The sequence below is a fragment of the Zeus faber genome, assembly GCF_960531495.2.
Source record: "Zeus faber genome assembly, chromosome: 13".
Taxonomy (NCBI): Eukaryota; Metazoa; Chordata; class Actinopteri; order Zeiformes; family Zeidae; genus Zeus; species Zeus faber.
Genome location: NC_137198.1, coordinates 10,054,567 through 10,076,624, shown reverse-complemented (window position 1 = coordinate 10,076,624; position 22,058 = coordinate 10,054,567). Strand labels below are relative to the sequence as shown.

Below are 22,058 nucleotides of genomic sequence, written 5' to 3'. Positions count from 1 at the left end.
AAAAACAGTGAAATACTGTAACAGCATACTATCAGAGTACTAACAGTGTAATAACAGTGAAATACTGTAACAGCATAGTATCAGAGTACTAACAGTGTAATAACGGTGAAATACTGTAACAGCATACTATCAGAGTACTAACAGTGTAATAACAGTGAAATACTGTAACAGCATACTATCAGAGTACTAACAGTGTAATAACAGGGCGTGCCCTCTTGCAGCCCAAGCTGTGACTACAACAGGGCACAGATGTGGTTGGAGCAGATCATCGTGTTCGTCTCTCCGACAAAACATTCTTCTCCAGCTCTTTTGGGCGGCGCGGCCATTTTGTGCTCCACTAGACAACATCCTCTCCACTCTGTCATCGTCACAGCGCCGTTGGCAGCTTCCCACCGTGGAATAATCCGTCACTATGTAGATACGTCCGCACGGGCGGAGTGCCAGTTTGGAAATCAAAGTGCATTGTTTTGCAACTTCCATCCCATCATTCACGTTGGAATCAGCCCCGACAACCCGCACCCAAACAACAGGGATTTAGAATGTGACAAAAAGGGTAAAATAAATAAATAACTAAAAAATAATATAAAACAATATATTGCACGGCAGCAGGATTCAGGGCACGGAATGATGGAGCTCTGTGTATTCCCTGGAATTCATATAAAAACACCTTCAATATCCTTGAATTTACCTCAGGTTCACACATCTCCAAAGTGATAAACCTACAGCTCCAGGGCCGGAAATATGAAATATTCTCAGTGTTCATATTTCACTGTTTAATAAAAAATAAAAACAGAGAAGCCCAGCGCGGAGGACAGACGGACAGATTTTAAATGAGCCTGAGGAAACGGAGGAGAAAGGTAGCGACTGTGTGTCGGCGTAGCTGTAGCCCCACAGGACACCTGCAACATGGGGGAGGGAGGGTGGAGGAGCGGATATTTGGGAGCGGCTCTACGGCGACGCAGGACCGAGAGCAGACGGCAACTCCTTGAATGTCAGGCCGCCTCGTTTCCCTTTTACACACCCACACAATTACAAGGGAATTCAGACGCGCACACGCACACACACACACACACCCCCCAAAATAAAACTCCCCGTGTAGACCAAACCGTCCACCACTCCCCTCTTGAGGGAGCGCCCCCACCCCCACAGCAGGAGGTCCCATCACAGGCTCCGACAGGGAGGACGGAGGGCGGAGGACGGAGGGCGGAGGTCTCCCAGCGGCCAACGGCGCCGCGAGGCGTTCCGTGCCCCGGGTGACCCCCTTTGTCACGGCTTTCAAAACTAACACCGGAGACTTTGAACTCGTCGGTCCAGCTCGGTGGATTTACCGCACGGTGACGCCATTATGCAATCAATCGCCTTTTTAAACACGTTTTCTTTAGCATTTTGTTGAAAATAACTACACTGTATATTTGAGACGTTTATTAAAATGATTGTTACAGATTTATAACTTCTTGCATTTGTTGAACTGTATACGATTTTATTTGTGGTAAAGTGTATATTGTGAATTTTGTGTATATCCTCCCGCTCCGCTCTCCATGTTGTTGCCGTTGCAGCGGCTCAATTTCTTATCTCATTTCAAATTTTCTGGAAAGAGCCTTGTATTGAATTAATTGTATTTGGTTCTTTGCACTCCAGTTCATGCCGTTTAACCTTTTTTAACTCTGTATTTCCAAAGTAAGGCAGAGGTGTTTTGCAATTCATCTTTATGGTGAACAGAGAACCCTTTGTTCACAACGTAAGATGGGAGAACACTCGTGACTTTTATCAACGCTCATTACTTTTATCCTCAGAGGGAAATTCAGGAAGTGTGCATTACGTTTCCATACATTTGAGTTGTCTTTTTTTTAGAGTGTTAAGAGTTAAGAATTCTTTATTCATGCTACTCGTCTGTCTGCACTACAATGCACCAGCTATTACCACCACAAATCCCCTTTATATGAACATGGACCTGATTGTGATGCAGGCGTCAGATGCAACTTAGATCTCTTCATATAGAGAAAAGGTCTGATCACTTTACTGACGAAATGTAGCTTCTTTCCCCCGTCTTTTGGAGTCCGCAACGTTTCCATGAGTCAGACTATTTCATAAATCAGATTATTTCATAAATCAGATTATTTCATAAATCAGACTCGTTCATGAATAAGATTATTCCCCTTGAAGGCCGCAGGGCTCCTCCAGGCGGGATGAGTCCTGAGACCCTTTCAACTTTATCCAGATTCCTCTTAATAATCTCATCCTCCTCCTTCTCCTCCTCCAAGGAATCCTCCTATCATCCCTCCACCCAACTTCCTCCCTCCTCCGTCCTCCACTCCTGTTTTCCACTCGCACAACATCTCCGCCCTTTACTCATCCCCCCTCCGTTCCCCCTTTCTCTCTTTCGCTTCCCAGAAGCCGGTGAGGCGCGCCGCTATACGTTCCCTCGTTTGGGGAAGGATGGAGCGTATAGAGCGAGGGGCCTGCAGCCTCAGCAGCAGGAAGAAGGAAAAGAGTGGAGGTGGAGAATAAAGATGGAGAATAATAGCTGCAGCATTAGCGAGACCAAAAGTTCTGCACCTGTTGAAATGCACTTGCATATGCCACACTACGGCTCTTAAATGCTCAGAAACCAACACAACACAATGGAGATAAATTGAGTTTGTTTCAGATGATTTTCGACGTCTGATTCTGTCCAATTACAAAATAACAAGCACACACTTCAAAATGTGTGATTTCGATGTAATTGTTATTGGGGAAAACGCAATTACCCAAGAGTTCGTTCCCCAAGGGGTTTTTGCTCTAAGTGCATTATCTATTTCCTTTACATTATGAGTTTTAAACGAATGGAAATTTACTGAAAACTATGGAAGTGGAATATGGAATGTACAGATGGCATCAGTTTATAGTCCCTTGCACAAGTTGTATTTTACTGTAGGAGTGGACATACTAACAGTGTATTTCTTTATAGTAATACCCACTGCCGCACCCGCACCCCACCCCATCACAAAAATAAAGAGGATGAAACCATTTGTACACACCTTATCCGCCAAAATTAGGCCACGGAAATAACATTAAACTTGGAATGGGGGGAAAAAAAAAAAAATAATAAAAAAAAACAACAACTCAGCATTATTGGTACGGCTAATACAAAATAATACATATTTTATATAATTCAACCTAAATTTATACAAACTATTTCATTTATATAATATATAATTATTACACCACTCTTATAATTATTATATACAGTAATTTAGCTGGGGACCTCCTGAAATTCCTAAATTAACCCCTAAGGGGCCAGGGACGCCAGTTGCAGAGGACAATGTCTTGACAATAAATAAAGGTAACTTCTGACTTCTGAAATAGGCTTTCACACAATTATCAGTATCAGCACGGACCTACTTAGAGTAAGTAATCTTTTTATTTGAGGATATTCCATATTAACTTTAATTTTTTTTTTAATTGGTATATAAATATACATATATATACATACTCACACACACACACACACACACACACACACACAGTATATATATGTGTTAGGTTGTTATGTCAAGGTACATAAAATAAAATACAGTGGACGCTGAAGATGATGTTATCCCTCTTACTCTCGCCCACACACATACACCACACACACACACACACACCACACACACACACACGCACACACACACACAAACACTGCTCGGCTGGCGGTTCCAATAATCTGATTATCTTCTGAAAGCAAAGCGAAAAAGACTGAAACCCAAAAATAAATTTCAGTTAAGTAGACAGCTGCTTCAGATAAAGATAATTTTACTACAGCTCATCCTTCAGATGTTGGAAATTAATATGAACAGTTTTTTTCTTTGGGGTTTAGGCAGAGGAGAAAAACTGGAAAGCTTTCTGATCAGCTTTTATCTGTAATCGTTCTTTTTAAATCAATCGATTTTCATTGTGTTCCTGTTGACAGAGGCGACAGCGGCTGTGAAATGTGCGCACTGGCGAAAGACGCGTGTGTAAAAAAAACATAGTTGTAGTAGTAGTAGTAGCTCAGAGGACGAAGGGAAAAATGTAAAAGGAAAAACCGATCAGTCCAAATGAGATGTTGAAGGGTGTACTGGTAATCCCAGGGGGAGAAAAGATGGGAAAGTATGATTAAAAAGCCGTTATTACCATGACTCGATTAAAAAGCCAACCTGATTCGACGGAAATGGGACTCCACTGGGGCGTGCCGACACACCCGGCACCGGAGGCAACCCTTCTTCTTGGGTTATCAGCGTGAACGCCCATCAAGTTCTCATTTGGACTCATTGGATCTGCATCTCTAGTGCGTTGGGCACGTCAGACTTTATCAATAACAACCCAGCGTTGATGGGGTGATGTCAGGCGTGGACGCGCCCGAACACACACACACACACACACACACACACACACACACGTGAAAAGACAAAAAAAAATCCAACCATTCCCCAATTAAATGAAAAAATATAATCGTAAATGTATAATAATGAATTTAATCCAAATAAATAAATACAATAAAATGCTAGAGAATATAATCATTCATTCATTCTAATTCATCACAACTCCCACGGCAGCTCCCCACTCTGCTCTCGCCGACTCCTTCATCTCCCCAATTCGTATTCATCCAGCGGGGGGAAGGTGGTTACTTAAAGGAGATTTGCGCCGTCCTTCCTGTCATTTATTTTGCTTCCCGATGAGACAGAAGCTCGACCTGCGTTGCTCAGCCGCCCTTTGGTTTAGTCACTGCTAGTGCTGGATGCTAATGGGGACGAGCCGGGAACATCGTGTCCTTAATGCACCGCGGAGTGACAGCTAAATAGCTACTAGGTATTCATGTCCCGCTCCCGCAAAGAGACTTTAATCAGCAGATAAATGTCACCGCACATTCGCACAATGCTTTTTAACAGCTATAATCTGCACCAACAACAGCCTGTGCATGCACAGCCTCGAGAGACCAACCTAAATAAAATACAAAGTTTGATACGCAGAGTAAAGGGAGGCCGCCCTATAGTTTCCAGCTGTGACTCCCCCTCCGCCCCCATGTGTCCGACCGTCCGTCAGTGAGTGACGAGGGCAGAAGTAATAACATCATATAACCTTTAAATATGAATTCTATATCCCCGTTGGCATGTCCCCGTCCCTCCTAAGACACGAACGTGTCCCAAGGACACAGACGTGGAATTGTATACTGACCTTGAGGAAAATGGCATTGTGCAGAGGAATGTGTGGCGTCTATACAGTCAGTCTGCTGTACGTACAGTAGTCATTTAATGTGAGCTGGCAGTACAAAACCCAGCTCTCATTTGTATAATATATATATATATATATATATATATATATATACACACATACACACAGTATATATGTCTTTAGGTTTGAAGCACTGGTCACACCTCTGCTCTTACCTTGTCTGAGCAGGTTCCTGTGGCGTGCAAGCAAATCTTTCCTCATCCTGTTCAAAAAGACCCTGCAACGGAAAAGCACTGAGCCCTGATCTTCTTCTTGCTCTGTCATGGGAAAATGTCGAAAGGCAAAAAACGGGAATCTGAGTTTGGGAGTTCAAAGAAAACCCACTCTTGAAATTAGTTTGATGGGGTTACCTGTGTTTAGGGATGGTGTGGTGTGGTCAAGCTGTTGATTACTGTTAAAAGGTAAAAAAGGGTGTCAATGTTTTACTTGTTACATTTAGTATCTGGAGAATATCACCCGTTAGGCTCCAAAAATCCATCCTCGCCAACCAGGGGTAGCACCTTGTCGTGAATTTCAAGCTACACCACAGCGGACCAAGTCTGCACTGATAATTAGCCCAAAGATGCTTCAATTTCTTAATCGATGACTTTCTGCGACCATCCGCCTGCGCATCCAGCCTCTCGGAATTGAAATGGATTTTTCGCCGCCGACCCCGATGTCGCGCAGACTAGAACGCCTACCTAGAACCCACCTAAAACGCAAAAATCAAAAAGCAGAAATGAAAACGACGCCTATCCCGGCGATCCACTCCACGACACCGACGACCACTCGCCGGGTCCACACCAACAAACCCGTCGTCAAAACCCTTGGGTTCAGACACTCTACAGCGGCGGCTCCAAACCCCAAAAAACCTCCGGGACCTAAACATCCCAATTGCGTCTGTTCTTCGAAACCCTCCTGGTAGTAAACTCAAGTTCAACCTCGAACGCATCTCGGGTCAATCCGGGATTCGATCCCCCGCGTCCCCTCCGTGGCCCTGGGACGGAGGAGCAGCGTGGAGAACCCGCTGCTCCGCGGGACGGGGCCCCCGCGGCTTTGGGGGCGCTGGGTGAGAGGGCCGAAAGGGAAGCGCCGGACGTCGCTAAAGCCGCGATGGCGCCGTCCTGCCCAGGCCTTTCACGTCACCCAACACACGGACGGCGCGGCTCCAAACACCGCCGGGGATTTGGCCAATTAATTTACCGCTCGGCTCATTCCCCGCCGCTGGAAAAACAAACAAGCAAACAAAACAAAAACAAAAACAAACAAAAAAAAAAAACCACCGGGAAAAGCGACACGTTATGCCTCGTTTGGTGTTGACGCGGCCAACGGAATCACGGGGCCGTCGGCCTCGGCCTCCTCCGGCGACTCTAATGGCCCGCCTGACTTGACCCGGTCGCCTTTGTTTTGTCCTCCCACTTCCCGCGCAGAAGTTATGAGCTGGACCCATGACTGCTAACACGTGTACAAAACACAGTTTTACCCAGAGAAGAAAGGATCTAATGGTCTCTGGCTACAAATCGGTGAAGATCATCAAACTGTACGAGCTCGGAACGCGGGGGTCTGAGCGCCCTTATGCCGTTTCAAACGGTTGGGCTATGACATCGTGGACGTGTCACATTGAAAGTTGACTCTTTCCGCACGCGACAGTTATCGATACCAGGCGGGGTTTCGTTTTTTTTTTTTTTTCCCCCCGGAGCCCGTAGAGAAGCATCCACCTCAGTTATGGTCCCATACCTGAGCAGCTTGTTGATTTTTGTTTTGCACTGGTGTGAGACTTAAACTGGAGTGGACGGAGCAGGAGGTGGACCCCGCCCCCCCCCCCGGGCCCGTCCTCGCTGGTTCCTTCACGCCCGCTGCCTCTCCTCTGGCCTCTCGTGGGAAGAGGGCCGCCCCCCGCCCCCCGCCGTGTTCCGGGCCCGCCACGCCGCTCTCCGAGCGTCTGGATCGCCCACACCTGAACACCGCCGGATCGTCGGTCGGGCCGTACTGTGTATCCACCCCCGGACCCAGCGCTCCGGGGCCTTTTGCCACTGGGCTGTTTGCCGGGCTGGTGCTGCCGGCGGTGAGCCCGTTACCACTGTTCAAACTCTTGTGTTTTTCAGTCGCGCCTTGATACAGCTCTGTCCAGCTCATCCTTTGTGTTTTGCTGACTAGTCTATAGAAGTGTCTTGTTCCACTCGTCGTGGTAACTTGGAGGATGCCTTGCGAGGGGTTCTCTGCCATTTATTTGACCTCTGCTGTCACGGTAGTAGTTAGGGAGCTTAGTACTGTTTTTCTGTTTGATTCTTTAGTGTAATTCAGCTGAGTGTGTTTTGTTTTTTTTGTTTTATTATTTTGGCCTTGGAGACTCTTGACACCTTATTTGCTTCCATATCTGCAATTTCGGTCGGTTTATCTCCGTTAATCATTATCTCCAAATAAATGTTACTCATCGTGGCACTCAGCATCCCCTTTCTTACTGTTTTGGGTTTGTTGTTGCAAGGGTTTTAGTTAAACTTGTTATGTTTCTCCCCGTGCTCCCCTAGACACTAAGAAGGTCGTAACAGTGTTACACAATCGGGTATTAAATTGAATACTGGCCCCCATTCAGAGGCTTTTTCTGTAGGTGGAAGTTAAGAAAAAGGCATTTTCCGACCATAAATTAAACGGGGAGCATTATTTCTGGAACGTGCAGCACGTCTTACGCAACGAGCCTCATAACCTCATAAAGCGTCCGTGAGCCAAACAAGAGCAACAACACAATGGGAGCCAATGACGCAACCCTCCGTTATGATATGCAGATAGTAACAAAAACAATCTATTGTGGGCGTCGAGCAAAGATGCAACATCTGCACCCCATAATAATCAGCCCTACTCTAACAGATCCTCCAGGACCGGGACCCCCGCAAAGACTCACATACTGTAGGAACACTCCCGCCGAGCGCGGCAGAGTCGCCCTGAATAAGTTATATATGGACGTGGTTCATGGAGACGGAGGAGGGAGGTCAGCGCAGTGTCACAGAACCTTGAGGGGAATGCAAATATTTAACATACGGCGCAAACACAAGGTTACCTCATGCACACACACACACACACACACACACACACACACACACACACACACACACACACACACACACACACACACACACACACACACACACACACACACACACACACACACACACACACACACACACACACAGGGAGGGCTGCATCCCCTCGGATTTCAAAAGAACATTAGGTAGTCTTGGTCAATCTTTCAAAGCAGAGAAAATATAAACAACACTAACGTATGTTCATGTAAATATGGCCTCCTCGTCCTAATCTGTACGCCCTTTCCTCCGTCTGATTTCCTTTGCATTTGCCTCGTTTTTTGATGGAGATTATGAATGGTGATGAAGGTTGGTCACATGGATGCAGGGGTTACTTTTTATCTGTAACTTTATGCTCGGTCAGTGGCAATTAAACCAAATTTGGGTTAGGGTAAGAGTTAGATATGTCCATACATCCATTAAAAAGTGACACTGTCTGCTCTGATGTATTTACACTTTTTTTTTTTTTTATATACACACGTATTTTAAAATGTGCCACATCCATCTGCAAGGTTCCTATTTATGAAAATGTTCCACCCAGAAATGGAGAGGAACATCCAGATAAGAACAAACAACGTGTCACCATGTGGGAGAGCAGAATACACGAAAGTTGTTTTGGGAATGAGGATAAACTCTTGGAAACACACAATGATTTTTCATGGTGTTAAAATGTGGCACGTCAGTAGAAATAGTCAGTTCCATCGGTAGACCTATCATGGAACATAAAAGGTTGGCAACCCTCTGTGAAATCTAATTTGACGAATAATTTATTAAATACATATGAAGTACACACATGTATTACAATATGCTGTATATAATTTTTAGACAGGAATAAGCAGCACTCAGCACAGTAAGTAAAATACAAAAAAAAAAAAAAAATTAATAAATAATTGTTTTTAAGCACTGATTTTCATTATAATTGAAGAAATTATAGCATTTTTCTTACAATTAACTATAAAATGCAAATGGTTTAAAAGAAGGAAGATAAAAGTTCTATATAGTGCGATAAACTTTAATGAAAACAATATAGACTCAGTTATGTTCAGTGATGGCCACCATTTTTGGGGTTTTGGATAAAAGGACAAACTTCACCGACCCGGAAAACAAATCAACCATCTGGTAACTCCTTTACAACAACACTATGCAGGAAATATTCATATGTCCTTTTGATGGATAAGTGTGTAACTTGTTGGTAATGCACCCAATTTATTGCCAATTTTTTTTCTCAGGTCCCCCTGCTCAGACCACATGCAAAGACCCTGTAGAGGGAAGGCTGGAGTGTGTTTCCATAAATAACTTGATGAATAATACAGCAGGCTCAGAGTGCCTTAAAGATGAATCTGCTGGTAAACAGATCGATAGTTGATTAGGCCTTGCAGTATTCCCCAGTCTATAGAGTCTAAAGGAGAAACCTCCAATCTTTACCGGAACACCACATAGCCGGTGTAACAAACACATTAATTAGCATTTATGGATTGTATGGAGAGTTGTACAATCTACATGACAATAAGGTGTTTTTTTGTTACTGTACATGTTTGGTCAGATATTAGAGGGGTAAGACATAAGTGAATTTTACAGCAATTTACAGCAACTTGTGTAAAACAAGATCCTGTTTCAGGTTATTTCATGTGGATTTGAGTGTATTTGAGGGCGATATTTGCAGCCAACTGAAAGCAATGAGCCTCCTGTTCAAATAAGGTACTGAGTGTAGGCACAGTTCCTTAGAGATGCCCCTGCAATACCGATTTTGAGTCCCAGAGGGAACACCATCCCATTTTCTGAATTAAAAGGTGAAACTCAAAATAAGGGCGTACAAGTCACAACCAGGGAGGGTGGAACTCCACCTTCCCTGGTTCCCTGGTTCCCGGGTTTTTCCAATGGCTGATGCCGATATTTACAGAGCGGGGTGGCCGATATATGATGCAGATATCATGTTTTTTGGGGGGTTTTTTTTGCATCTGATAAAATACAACAATTTAATATTAATAATAAATAAGACACACAATGTTATTGTCTGCATTGTCTCTCATGGCAAGATCTGCACTCTGACTGCAGTGCGCTAATTTAGTATCATAAATATTTTTTTACATAAACTTTGTAAAAAAAAACAAAAAAAAACGCATGAATAAAAAATAAATAATAAATAATTATACATTTTTAAAATGTAATTAAAATAAACCGCGTCATATTGAAGTCTGGACGGGAAATTGAGAAAGTCTCCCCGTTACAGAAGTGCAGGATATAGATGTGAAGTATTTATACAAAAACATCCAGTTTTTACTAAATTAAGTCCCATGGCAACATGGAGACGGTGTGATGCGATTGAACACAGGTTTATTTGGAACGGGATGGAACGGCACAGCCCCTTTACTCAGTTTTGCTTGAAAAGTTTTTCATACAAGTAGGAAACACAAGAAAATAAAGAGATCGAAAATAAAAACACAGGTAAACAGGAACGTACGCACGGCGCAGCGCTGTCTGGAGGAGAAAAAAAAACCTCCACTAATTCTCTGAGTTAGTTTTGGGTTTTGTCTCAAATGCAAAGTATTTCCAAACAGCAATCCTGCTGTTTTCTTTCAAAACCTGCCAGGGAGGCTCTGCACTTGCCAACTTCAATGAGTTAACACCAAAACAAACCAGAGTGAATGAGAAGAGTGAAGACAGGGAGTGAGTGAGATGAGGCGGGGCTATGTGGGCGCTGCAGCGGTGTGTGTGACTCGCTGTCAGAAAGAAGAGAGAGCGAGGAAGCAGCTGCTACCAGTGTATCAATAGTGCGGAAAATTAGTATTGAAACCGTTTTAAACATTCAGATTTAATATGTATGGGAGAAAACACTAGTCTGCAGACATATTTGTTTATCGGCCTCATGAGTGCAGGCATTGGCCGATGCCAATTATCTCAAAACAATCTCCAATTAATCAGCTGACCGATTAATCGGTCGACCACTATCACAGAAACCTGAGGTTTTACCCACAGCGCTATTGGATGACGAAGTAGTGAGGTAAGCAGGAAAAGGTTGCTAGGACAGTCTTGGGGGCTTTTTATCATGTCATTATAATGATATTTTCTGTTGTAAAAAATATAGTACAAATGTATGACCCAGCTCAAACATTTGTCTGGGAAAAAGCTCAAACAAGCGTGAATTCAATTTTAAAGTCGTATGAGGCTTAATAGGGGGCGTAGCCAAAAAGTAAATTAGTTGTACATTACAGTCCGGCCTCTTAAAACACCTGATTGGCCTGTTCTCAAAGTGTAGGAATCAGTTTTACGGACCACATAACACATCCGGGGGGTAGAGTTTTGGCCATTTAAATCCTGAAAATGGGTGGCATTCCCTTTGAGTTTTTTAACCGATAATGCTCAGATCCATGGGTAACCGAACAATCCATTAGATTTGGGTCCATTATAAATATTTTTCATGACCTTTTTTTTCCTCCACACTTGCAATAATATTTTTGTCAATATTTTCCAATGCTACCATCAAGCCTGGTATTGGGCTGATATCTGATACCAGTATGTGTACTGGTGCATCGGTACAGTACAGTACGACTCATTGCATCAAGCTGGTTGGAGGTGTTTTTTAAGAATTTAAGAATTAGGAGTCAAATGCTTCCATCTGAAATCACCACACTTGGTTAACAGCATAGCATGGGTTTTAGTTGGGAGTATGTTTATGAACATGCAATGGTTGGATGGTTGGACGTTCAGACCGTCTTACCCCCCAGTAGTTTGGATTGGCAGTTGACAAACTCTGGCATCCTGGCCGAGCTGTAGCGCTGGCAGGTGTGGTGGAGAATCTGGACAAAGGTGCACTTCTCCCCGGCCGAACCGGCGACCCACTGGTCAAAGGCGTTGTCGAACATCAGGTCAAACTCTGCACACTCCTTGGGAATGAGCGGGAAAGAAGCAAAAGAGAGAATTGGGATATAGAAGGTGAAATGACAACTTGTTAAGCAATGGAGATAAGGAGAGAGGGTGGAAGGAGAGAAGGTTGGAAGGAGAGGGGGTAGAAAGAGAGAGGTATAGAAGGAGAGAGGTGTAAAAAGAGAGGTGTAGAAGGAGAGAGGTGTAAATAGAGAGAGGTGTAGGAGCAGATAGGGGTAGGAGGGGTAGCAAAATGAGATTGGGGTAGAAATAGATTCGGGTAGAAGGAGATCGTGGTAGAATGAGATTGGGTAAAAGGATTTGGGGGTACAAGGAGATGGGTGTAGAAGGAGATGGGAGTAGAATGAGATGCAGGGAAAAATAGATGGGGGTAGAATAAGATGGGGTACAAAGATATGGGGGTACAAGAAGATGGGGGTAGAAGGAGATGGAGTTTAGTATGAGATGGGGTAGAAAGAGATGGGGTGGAAGGAGATGGGGGTAGAAGGAGATGGGGGTAGAAGGAAATGGGGTAGAAGAGATGGGGGTAGAAGGATGGGGGCTAAAGGAGATGGGGTAGAATGAGATTTCGATATAATTACATGGGGGTAGAAGAAGATGAGGGTTGAAGGAGATGGGGGTTGAAATGAGATGGGGTAGAAGGAGATTGGGTAGAAGGAGATTGGGGTAGAAGGAGATGGGGGTAGAAGGAAATGGGAGTAGAATGAGATGTGGGGAAAATTAGATGGGGGTAGAATTAGATGAGGGTACAAGGAGATGGGGGTAGAATGCGATGGGGTAGAAGGAGATGAGGGCAGAATGAGATGGGGAAGAAGGAGATGGGGGTAAAAGAAAATGGGGTAGAAGGAGATGTGGGTACAATTAGATGGGGTTAGAAAAAGATGGGGATAGAAGGAGATAGGGGTGAAATGAGATGGGGTAGAAGGAGATTGGGTAGAAGGAGATGGGGGTGGAAAGAGATCGGGGTAGAAGGAAATGGGGTAGAAGGAGATGGGGGTAGAAGGAGATGGGGGTAGAAGGAGATTGGGATATTATTAGATGGGGGTAGAAGAAGATGGGGATAGAAGGAGATGGGGGTGAAATTGGATGGGGTAGAAGGAGATTGGGGTAGAAGGAGATGGGGGTAGAAGGAGATGGGGGTTGAAATTAGATGGGGTAGAAGGAGATTGGGGTAGAAGGAGATGGAGTTTAGTATGAGATGGGGTAGAAAGAGATGGGGTGGAAGGAGATGGGGGTAGAAGGAGATGGGGGTAGAAGGAAATGGGGTAGAAGAGATGGGGGTAGAAGGATGGGGGCTAAAGGAGATGGGGTAGAATGAGATTTCGATATAATTACATGGGGGTAGAAGAAGATGAGGGTTGAAGGAGATGGGGGTTGAAATGAGATGGGGTAGAAGGAGATTGGGTAGAAGGAGATTGGGGTAGAAGGAGATGGGGGTAGAAGGAAATGGGAGTAGAATGAGATGTGGGGAAAATTAGATGGGGGTAGAATTAGATGAGGGTACAAGGAGATGGGGGTAGAATGCGATGGGGTAGAAGGAGATGAGGGCAGAATGAGATGGGGAAGAAGGAGATGGGGGTAAAAGAAAATGGGGTAGAAGGAGATGTGGGTACAATTAGATGGGGTTAGAAAAAGATGGGGATAGAAGGAGATAGGGGTGAAATGAGATGGGGTAGAAGGAGATTGGGTAGAAGGAGATGGGGGTGGAAAGAGATCGGGGTAGAAGGAAATGGGGTAGAAGGAGATGGGGGTAGAAGGAGATGGGGGTAGAAGGAGATTGGGATATTATTAGATGGGGGTAGAAGAAGATGGGGATAGAAGGAGATGGGGGTGAAATTGGATGGGGTAGAAGGAGATTGGGGTAGAAGGAGATGGGGGTAGAAGGAGATGGGGGTTGAAATTAGATGGGGTAGAAGGAGATTGGGGTAGAAGGAGATTGGGGTAGAAGGAGATGGGGGTAGAAGGAGATGGGGGGTATAAAGAGAGTGGGGTAGAAGGAGACGGGTAGAATGGATACGGCGTTAGGTTGAGGAGGTGTACAAGGAGATGGGGTACAAGGAAATAGGGTACAAGGAGATAGGGTACACAGGGATAGGGTACAAGGAGGGGTCGGGTAGAAGTAAGAGACCCACTTTGTTGGGGTCGATGCCGTTGATTTGCCGTAGCTGGTCGATGGTCCACTGCGACCTCTTCACGAAGGCCGACGAGCCTTGGAACTGCTTCACCTTGGTTATGGATACATGGGATGGCTTCTTATTTGTAACTGTGGATCAAGAAGGAAGCAGAAAAAAATAAAAAAAACTTTCATGTAGATTTATATTGTGTGGAACAGAGAGGAACCGCTGAAAAAAGGATCAACTTTGCAGAGTAAACTGTGGGGTATAAAGAGTCAACCAGAGCAGCGAGGACCATGAGCTTCCTCTCCAGCAGCTGTGGGTGGTAAAAACAAAAGACTCCATTAACAATGGACATTCCGCCAGACGCTCCAATAACAACAGAAGCCTGATGATAAAACTTCCTCAAAGCAAGACGCGGCCCTAATCGAGAACAGACTGGCCTTGTTGAGAGGTTGCGTCGTTCGTGATGCATTGGTCCCACGAAAATGTCTGTAATTATTGGACCTACATGAGTTAGCACTGTGTTTCTATGACGAAGAAACAGCACTGCACAGGAGCAGAAAAGAAAACAAACCCAAAAGACCAGACTTCTTCATATCTTCGTATTGTTTGCAGACTGATTTGTGTGATTTAAAATTCACGAAATGGACTTCACTAAATGTTTCTAAATATGAAAAGGAAGGAATCGGAGGCAATATTGTTAGGACGCCAATGTATGCAATTTACTTTCTTTCTCCCTGAGAACTGGAAACTGTATTAGAACTAGTTCCTGTATTTTGTTTTAACTGTCGTGTCAACTATATTCATATTCATACCTGGTCAATTCTTGGAATGTAGCTTTATCTGGTGCAAAGAGCACATTGTACATTCTCTTTATATTTCTTGTTTTTTTTTTAATATATAATGTTAAACTTCCCATTTATATGCTATTGCATGTTTGCACTCGAATGCACCAACTACACCACGACAAATTCCTTGTACATGAAAACATATTTGGCCCAATAAACAGATTGTGGTTATGATTGTATGAATCCACTGTGTAGGCCAGGTCCCCCTGGAAAAAGTGATTCTAAATCTCAATGGCACTTCCCTGGTAAAAATAAAAGTTAAAAAAAAAAAAAAATCTCTTGTTATAGAATATTTATGGCTTCAAAACGTTCTTCACGCAAGGAAATGTACAACTGCTGGAACTTGAGACCTCTATTGCACCCTGACGATGGCCTGGGGCCAACATTACGATCCACTTCCTGTCTCCATTACATCATGGCGGTGACCTGCCCCGAGCCTCCCGGCATTCCACACACTTTTCCATGTCATTCCCTCGGAGGAATCCCGTGGTGGAGTCTTTCCATGTGGAGATCAAAGCTCTAATCCAGGCTCAGATTCCCGCCATGTGTCCAGAGCGCCGGATACCGAGGTTCTGAGAGAGGGCAACTTCCCTGTGTTGCCTTTAAGGAGCCCCGGCGCTCTGGTGGCCACACTGCGGATGGAACAACACGAGGAGCTTTCCCCTGCTACTGCCGCCCGTGACGCTCCTTAGCTTTAGAAACAAAAAAAAACCAACTAAACAAAACAGAAGAAAAGCGCCACCATCTGGGCAGCTGTTACCACGGTGCCGGTGAGGTCCGCTTTCCCCGGAATTCCTTTTCACAAACTGCACCCTCTTTTCCCGAGGATCTTCTGGAAAATTAAAGGTACCGATGGAGCCAACTCTGATAGCGGGCTCCCTGGAGAGAAGGGATGTTTGGATATGTTTTTTGTTTTTTTTGTACGTCCATTTAGACAGCTGTGGCTTATACTCCAGAGCTGGAGAAGATGGAATCCGTGCAGAATAGATGGACGGGGAGGAGGAAAGGGGGATAACGGGCGGGCGTTTTGTTCTGATCCGGACGGCTGAAGCCCGTGATAAACCGCTGAAGTTGGCGATGGGATATATGGGATATATGGGATATATGGGATATATGGGATATGTTGGGTCACCAGCGAGGCTAATGGAACACGGGAAGATGAGAGAATTTCATTAGGGTCGCCAAGAAGAAGAGAGCCGGATCTAATGAACCGCTGTGTTAAAGGGTAAATCTGTAAAAACAAAGGTCATCCAATACCCTGTGAGAACCATTTCCCCCTCAAAGCCTCCACACACACATGACACGCGATACAGTAGAGAGACTGCAGCCAAACCATTACACCCCCCCCCCCCCCCTCCAAAATGATTAACTTGATGAAGTGGGCAGATCTGGTGGGAAAGAGGGTGAGACAAGAGCCTCAGAAATGGATTTAACCGCCAGAGGGAGGAGCGGAGACGCCCCGACCAGTGACCAGTGACCTGCCTCCATCTTATGACCAAAAATCAGTCACAATGTGACAGGCATCACTGATCGGGAGGCAGAAGGAAATCTGTCACACCCCTCTGCTCCTAGTGACCCTTCTAACCAAGCTCTGTGCTCCTAGTGACCTTTCTAACCAACCCTTAGCTCCTAGTGACCTTTCTAACAACCTCTATGCTCCTAGTGACCTTTGAAACAACCTCTATGCTCCTAGTGACCTTTCTAACCAACCTCTCTGCTTCTAGTGACTTTTCTAACCAACTGTGGTGTGGGGATGGTGTGGTGAGCCACACCTGACACCTGGGGGATTGGGATCAGGGTGGCTGCATACCTGTTGCTCGTTGGTTGGTCTAACGAGCAACAGGTAAAAAACCCCCATTCCCACACACACTCAGGGTAGGAGCCTGTGTCATGACATGTTCTATCAGCTCCTGGGCTAATTCCAGCTAAACCACTCTCTACAGTAAACTGGTATTTACAACCTCCTGTTGCTATGGTGGGCATATGGGTGGAGAAACTGCCACACTAACCTTCTGGCTTCTAGTGAACTTTCAAACCAACCTTTCAGCCCCAGCCCTACTCTCAGGGGGTCCCCAGCAAAATGATTAACGGTTAAGCTTCAACATTATTTCATTTGAAAGACGCCATCACAATTATAGTACAATAAGTCTGTTTTGATAGTTTTCATTATAGTTCTACTGTTATCTCCCTAACTCTAGTACAGACAGGTATGGAAGTTTTGACTGAATCATCTTCTCAGTTCTGTGGCCTGGGTTTCAAGTCCAGGGTCCTTGATGCATAGAAGGCTGAACAGAACAACAACTAGAACAACTGAGGATACTGTACCCCTAAAAATTAACAATGTAGACTTGAGGTTGACAATTCCAATTTCAGAAAGTAAATGTCCTTGTTCTCCTAGTGCTCCAGCCATAGTTGCAGTTTGACCTCAGGATTAATGCAAATTGGCAAATCATCACGGCTGACTCAAAATCCTTGAGCGGAATTTTTTTTCTTTTTTACTGTAGTTGAGTCAGTGAAGCCTTTTCCAGCTAAATTTTTGTTTAACCGTTTTGTTCTCACAACGATTCATTTTTTTAAATCGTTGCGATTGAGAGGCCACTAGCTCAAATGCATGTGGATATGAAGAATAAATACACAATGAAGATTAAAATAAGTGGCCAGGTGAGGCGTCTGGTCGGCTGTGGTGGGGCGGGCCTCGCCCTTACGCGGGGCGTGGGTGGGCGTGGGAGTCCCGCCCGCCGGTCTGCCTGGCGCCGTAGGGCCGGGATGCGGACCTGCGGAGCGTGCCTGGCGCCTGCGCCCCGGGTTCTGTGCCTGCACCTTGGGGTTGCACGGCCCTCTGGGGGCCCGGGGGTCTTCTGTGGCCACAGGGAAGGGTGCTCGGGGGCTTTCCGCAGCCGTAGGGTGTCTACAAGGCTGCGGAGCTCGGGGGCTTTCGGGGCCATTTCCGCTGCTTGGAGGCGCCACGACATAATACCGACCTTCTACACCAGTACCAATGGGGATAAGTCATGTACACTCCCCGGTGGACATCTTACACCTGCTTGGAGTGCACCCCAGCACCCTCCTGGTTGCATTCCTCTCCTTTCCCCCCTCATTTACTGTCATAACTATGACAGGAAGAGGCCACGTGACCAGTTGTAGTTCCAGTTTTCCTGGACCTAATTCACTGTTTTTCCAATACATGTTGTCATTGAATGTTTATTTTTTCGTGTAAATGTTGTTTGGTTCTATATTTATTTGTCTCACCTGTGGTGATTCTCCCCCTCTTGGAGTAGTGATCAGTTGTTTATAGACCCAAACATGATAAATAGTTCTCCAAAGAGGGGGGTTGGTGGTGTCTCTCCAAAAAAATGTGCTCTTGTCATTCTACACGGCATCCACAGAACCGAGTTATTGCAGCAGTTCTTGATGATTTAAGACTTAATAAAGAGTTGCATTGCAGGTTGAGAACTTGAACTCCACTTGCAGACTAACTCTGTCCTAGATGCAATGGAGCAAATACTCTGTGTTGTATGCCCAGCATGCTGACAGCACAGGTAAAAAAATAAATAAAATAAAAAAAGATTGAACAGAATATGAAAGAATATGTGAACAATTTATAAAACGGAAAGCACTGAGTTGCGCCCTATCCCACAATAACAACCACGTGTAGGGGATAATGTAGAGGGTGAAGCATGACTAAAGCCATGTTGGAGGGTGGATGATATGGATGAGTCCAACCCCACAGGATCAAAACATGTTGTCTAATAAGCATATTCACCGCCACGTTGCAACGTTTTGTTGTGAAGAGTAGAAAATAAATCAGAATACTAAACAGCCAAATGAATGAGAAATATCCACCACAGAGAGATGAGGAGTGGATAATTAAGTGGAAGTGGCTGTTAGTGACGTTCTGCTGCTTTCGTTGGAGATTTATTGCAACATTTTTAGTGTTTATTGTTTAGTTCTTGGTTTATTTTTTGTTGTTCATTTTTAGATGGGTGTACATTGCCAAACGTTCTCGTTTATTGGTTGTTTTTATAGGCTTATTTCACTGTTCATTTTTTATTTTTCTGGTCCATTGTTACGTTTGGCATTTTTTTGTATGTTGCCAGATTTTTGTATCTTGAAGGATTAGTATTATTATATATTGCTAAATTTGTATTGTTCATTGTTAGATTTTATTGCTCTGGTTCATCGTTAGGCGTATTTTGTCATTGTTTACTATAAATATCTTTTCGTGAATGTTCAGGATTGTTTATTGCCAACTTTTCCGCTAAGTTTATTTGTTGCATATGATCATTTTCTCTTTACTATTTTATTTGTTACTTGATTATTCTTGCCTCTTTTTTTTATGTGATCTGTCACCAATCATCTACCTACCCACATATCTATATCTATCTATCCACCCATCTATTGACAATATATATCTATTTACAGGATCTATCTATCTATCTACCACCACTGATATGCAGTGCTGGATCTGTGAATCAGACCTGTTGTCTCAAGGCCAAAACGCACTCAATCAGATCAAATCTCAAATTAATTTCATAGTCGTCCCACCTCGAACCAGATGCTCCCTTTGCTTATCAAGCAATTATTTTAAAAAGTTTTTAAAAGGCCATTAGCGAAGTAATCACAGTGAAGATTTAAACACACACAAGGGCACTTTCTCCCCAATGAAAGCTGGAGTCACCCAGTTATAATTTGTTTTTAATATTCGAAGAGTCCCTCGGATTGACTGATAAATAAATTGCGAATAAAACATTGCTCACCGAGATAATAGCAGGAACATTTAAAAAATAATGAGAAATCCCACTACAAATTAACACCATTAATATAAAGCCTGATTCACTAAATCACATGCAACTCAATGTCAAAGCAAAATTAAATGTTCCCACTTGAAAACAAACTGATTTAAACACTAAATATAACAAGGAATTGGTATGATCATGCTTCGTCGTTCAGTGGCAGCACATTGCCAGACAATCTCAATCAAATATCTCCATTAGAGTCGAGATAATTATATTAATGATGATGCGCCAATATAAGAAAAAATAAGTCATGAATATCTAATCATATTAATGTCAAAAAATTGTTTTATTCTGATTACAGTATAATTACCGGACAAGCCACTTTAATTACAGATTATTTCAAGTGTAAATCTGTGAGATTAAATCCCATTTTTGATACTTAATTTAGCTGGCGATTTAAATAAAAACAGCCATTCAATGAATCAGCGTTGTGCACGTGCTCCTTTACATGCTGTTTCCATTGGTGGTGGCAGTGACCGCTTTTCCCAGTAACAGAGAAGAAAGATCATGCACATTCACAAAAGAACAACAGCATCTTTGCAGGGGAAAATATCCGAACCACCTCTAGTGACCAAGAAAAACAAAACAAATTGATCAAGAGGAAGGGAATAAAAATGATCGTCTTATAGCGAGAAGTCAAAAGTAAGGTAAATAAAGTATGCATATGTAATGGATTTCCACTTTAAATATTTGAGCAGATATAATCATATTATCACTTTCTAATGGGATTCTGGGATTTATGTGTAAAAGTCATGGATCACCACATGGGATTTAGAAATCACGAGCAGACACTGTGACCACCGTGTAAATATCTCATGAACTGCCCTTTGCTTACTGTGATAATAAACTGTTCCTTATCAGCGAACCCTCCTCGGTAACAAAATAATGAAAAAGAAAAAAAGTTGCCAGAGCTGTAGTTCCATGGCAGTTGGTGTCGGAGGAAGGTCATTGTGGGGTTCATGTCGTCCCACGCTCTGATGGCGACGCTTTCCTTTCCTCGCATTTCCTTGCTGCGATCGGCCATGTGCGACCATGAAAACTCACATATCCTATCATTACTATACTATACCTACTATACTATACTATAGCAATAAATGGGTATGTATAAATTATTGCTATGTCATTACAAAATGACCAGCTTGCCATCCCAGTCGAGCTTGGGAGCAGACAGGTACAAACGACCGTGTGAGAAGTGTGCAGGTTTATCTGCGGAGAACGGGTCCATGTTGAATGGAGCTCTGCTGTCAAAACAAAATATGATCCAGAGAATATCCAGAGCGGCATCGTGCCAAAGCAACGCTCCGTGGCGGTGGAATGCAAGGAGAAAAAAAGAAAGAAAGAAAGAAAGAAAGAAAGAAGGAGAGCGAAAGAAAGACGGCAAGCTACGGACACGGACCACCCACCCACCACAAAGCAAAACACCAGGACCGCACCGCTCCTCCGTAAGCCGGCTCGGTCCTGTGTGTCAACATTCATTTCGCTCAGAAAAACCTCAAACTCTGCTGCCAGAGATCTGATTGTCATCTCTGAGAAAAAAAAAGCTTAAGAAAACCAGACGAATGAATCACGCTTTTTGAACAGTGTAACAGAGTAGTAGAGTCTTGACAACAGCGCTATTTTTCAACCGCTCTCAAATTCCACTTAAATGACGTGAAAAAAAAAAAAAAAAGAAGAAGCCCCGGAAAGCAGAGCTCGTGTGTTGCGGGAACAAAACTGCGAGGCCGCGCCAACTCATCCAAATTCATCAGGTTTGCAGCTCCGCGTTCATCACGGCGAGCTTCACGCTGAGAGGGAGGACCGTGGGTTCGCGACGGAAGGTTCCGCTCCTCGTCTCCCGCTCGGTTCCCGACGGGTCGCTCCGTGAAACCGGCCGTTTGATTCGTTTTTCCAGCCCTACGTTCGTTGGGCCCAGCGGGTGCGAAACCAAGGTCAGAAGAATTGGCGTCGGCTCCGAGTTGTGGATGGAATTCTCCCAAGAGCCAATTTCATCCTGTTAAAATAAGTTGCTCAGGCGGAATGCCAAGTTTAAATCAGTCACATCAGAATACGAGTGACGGCCAGAGGCGAGACATTTGTTTCTGCCTGAGACATAAACTTGGTCCTCTGTCATTATTTTGAGAGTCG

The 22,058-nt window shown here is 44.2% G+C and overlaps 1 protein-coding gene across 3 annotated transcripts in view; it reads right to left on the bottom strand.

The window, feature by feature from the left end:
* The window catches only part of stxbp6 (syntaxin binding protein 6 (amisyn)), a 74,357-nt gene that overhangs the window by 6,606 nt on the left and 45,693 nt on the right, over positions 1 to 22,058 (bottom strand). For all 3 annotated transcript variants that reach the window (XM_080012945.1, XM_080012946.1, XM_080012947.1), the window contains 2 exons: positions 14,306 to 14,436; positions 12,007 to 12,172 (listed from right to left, as the gene is read on the bottom strand). In XM_080012945.1, the coding sequence (XP_079869071.1) occupies positions 12,007 to 12,172; positions 14,306 to 14,436 (297 nt within the window). The remainder of the gene's footprint in view (positions 1 to 12,006; positions 12,173 to 14,305; positions 14,437 to 22,058) is intronic.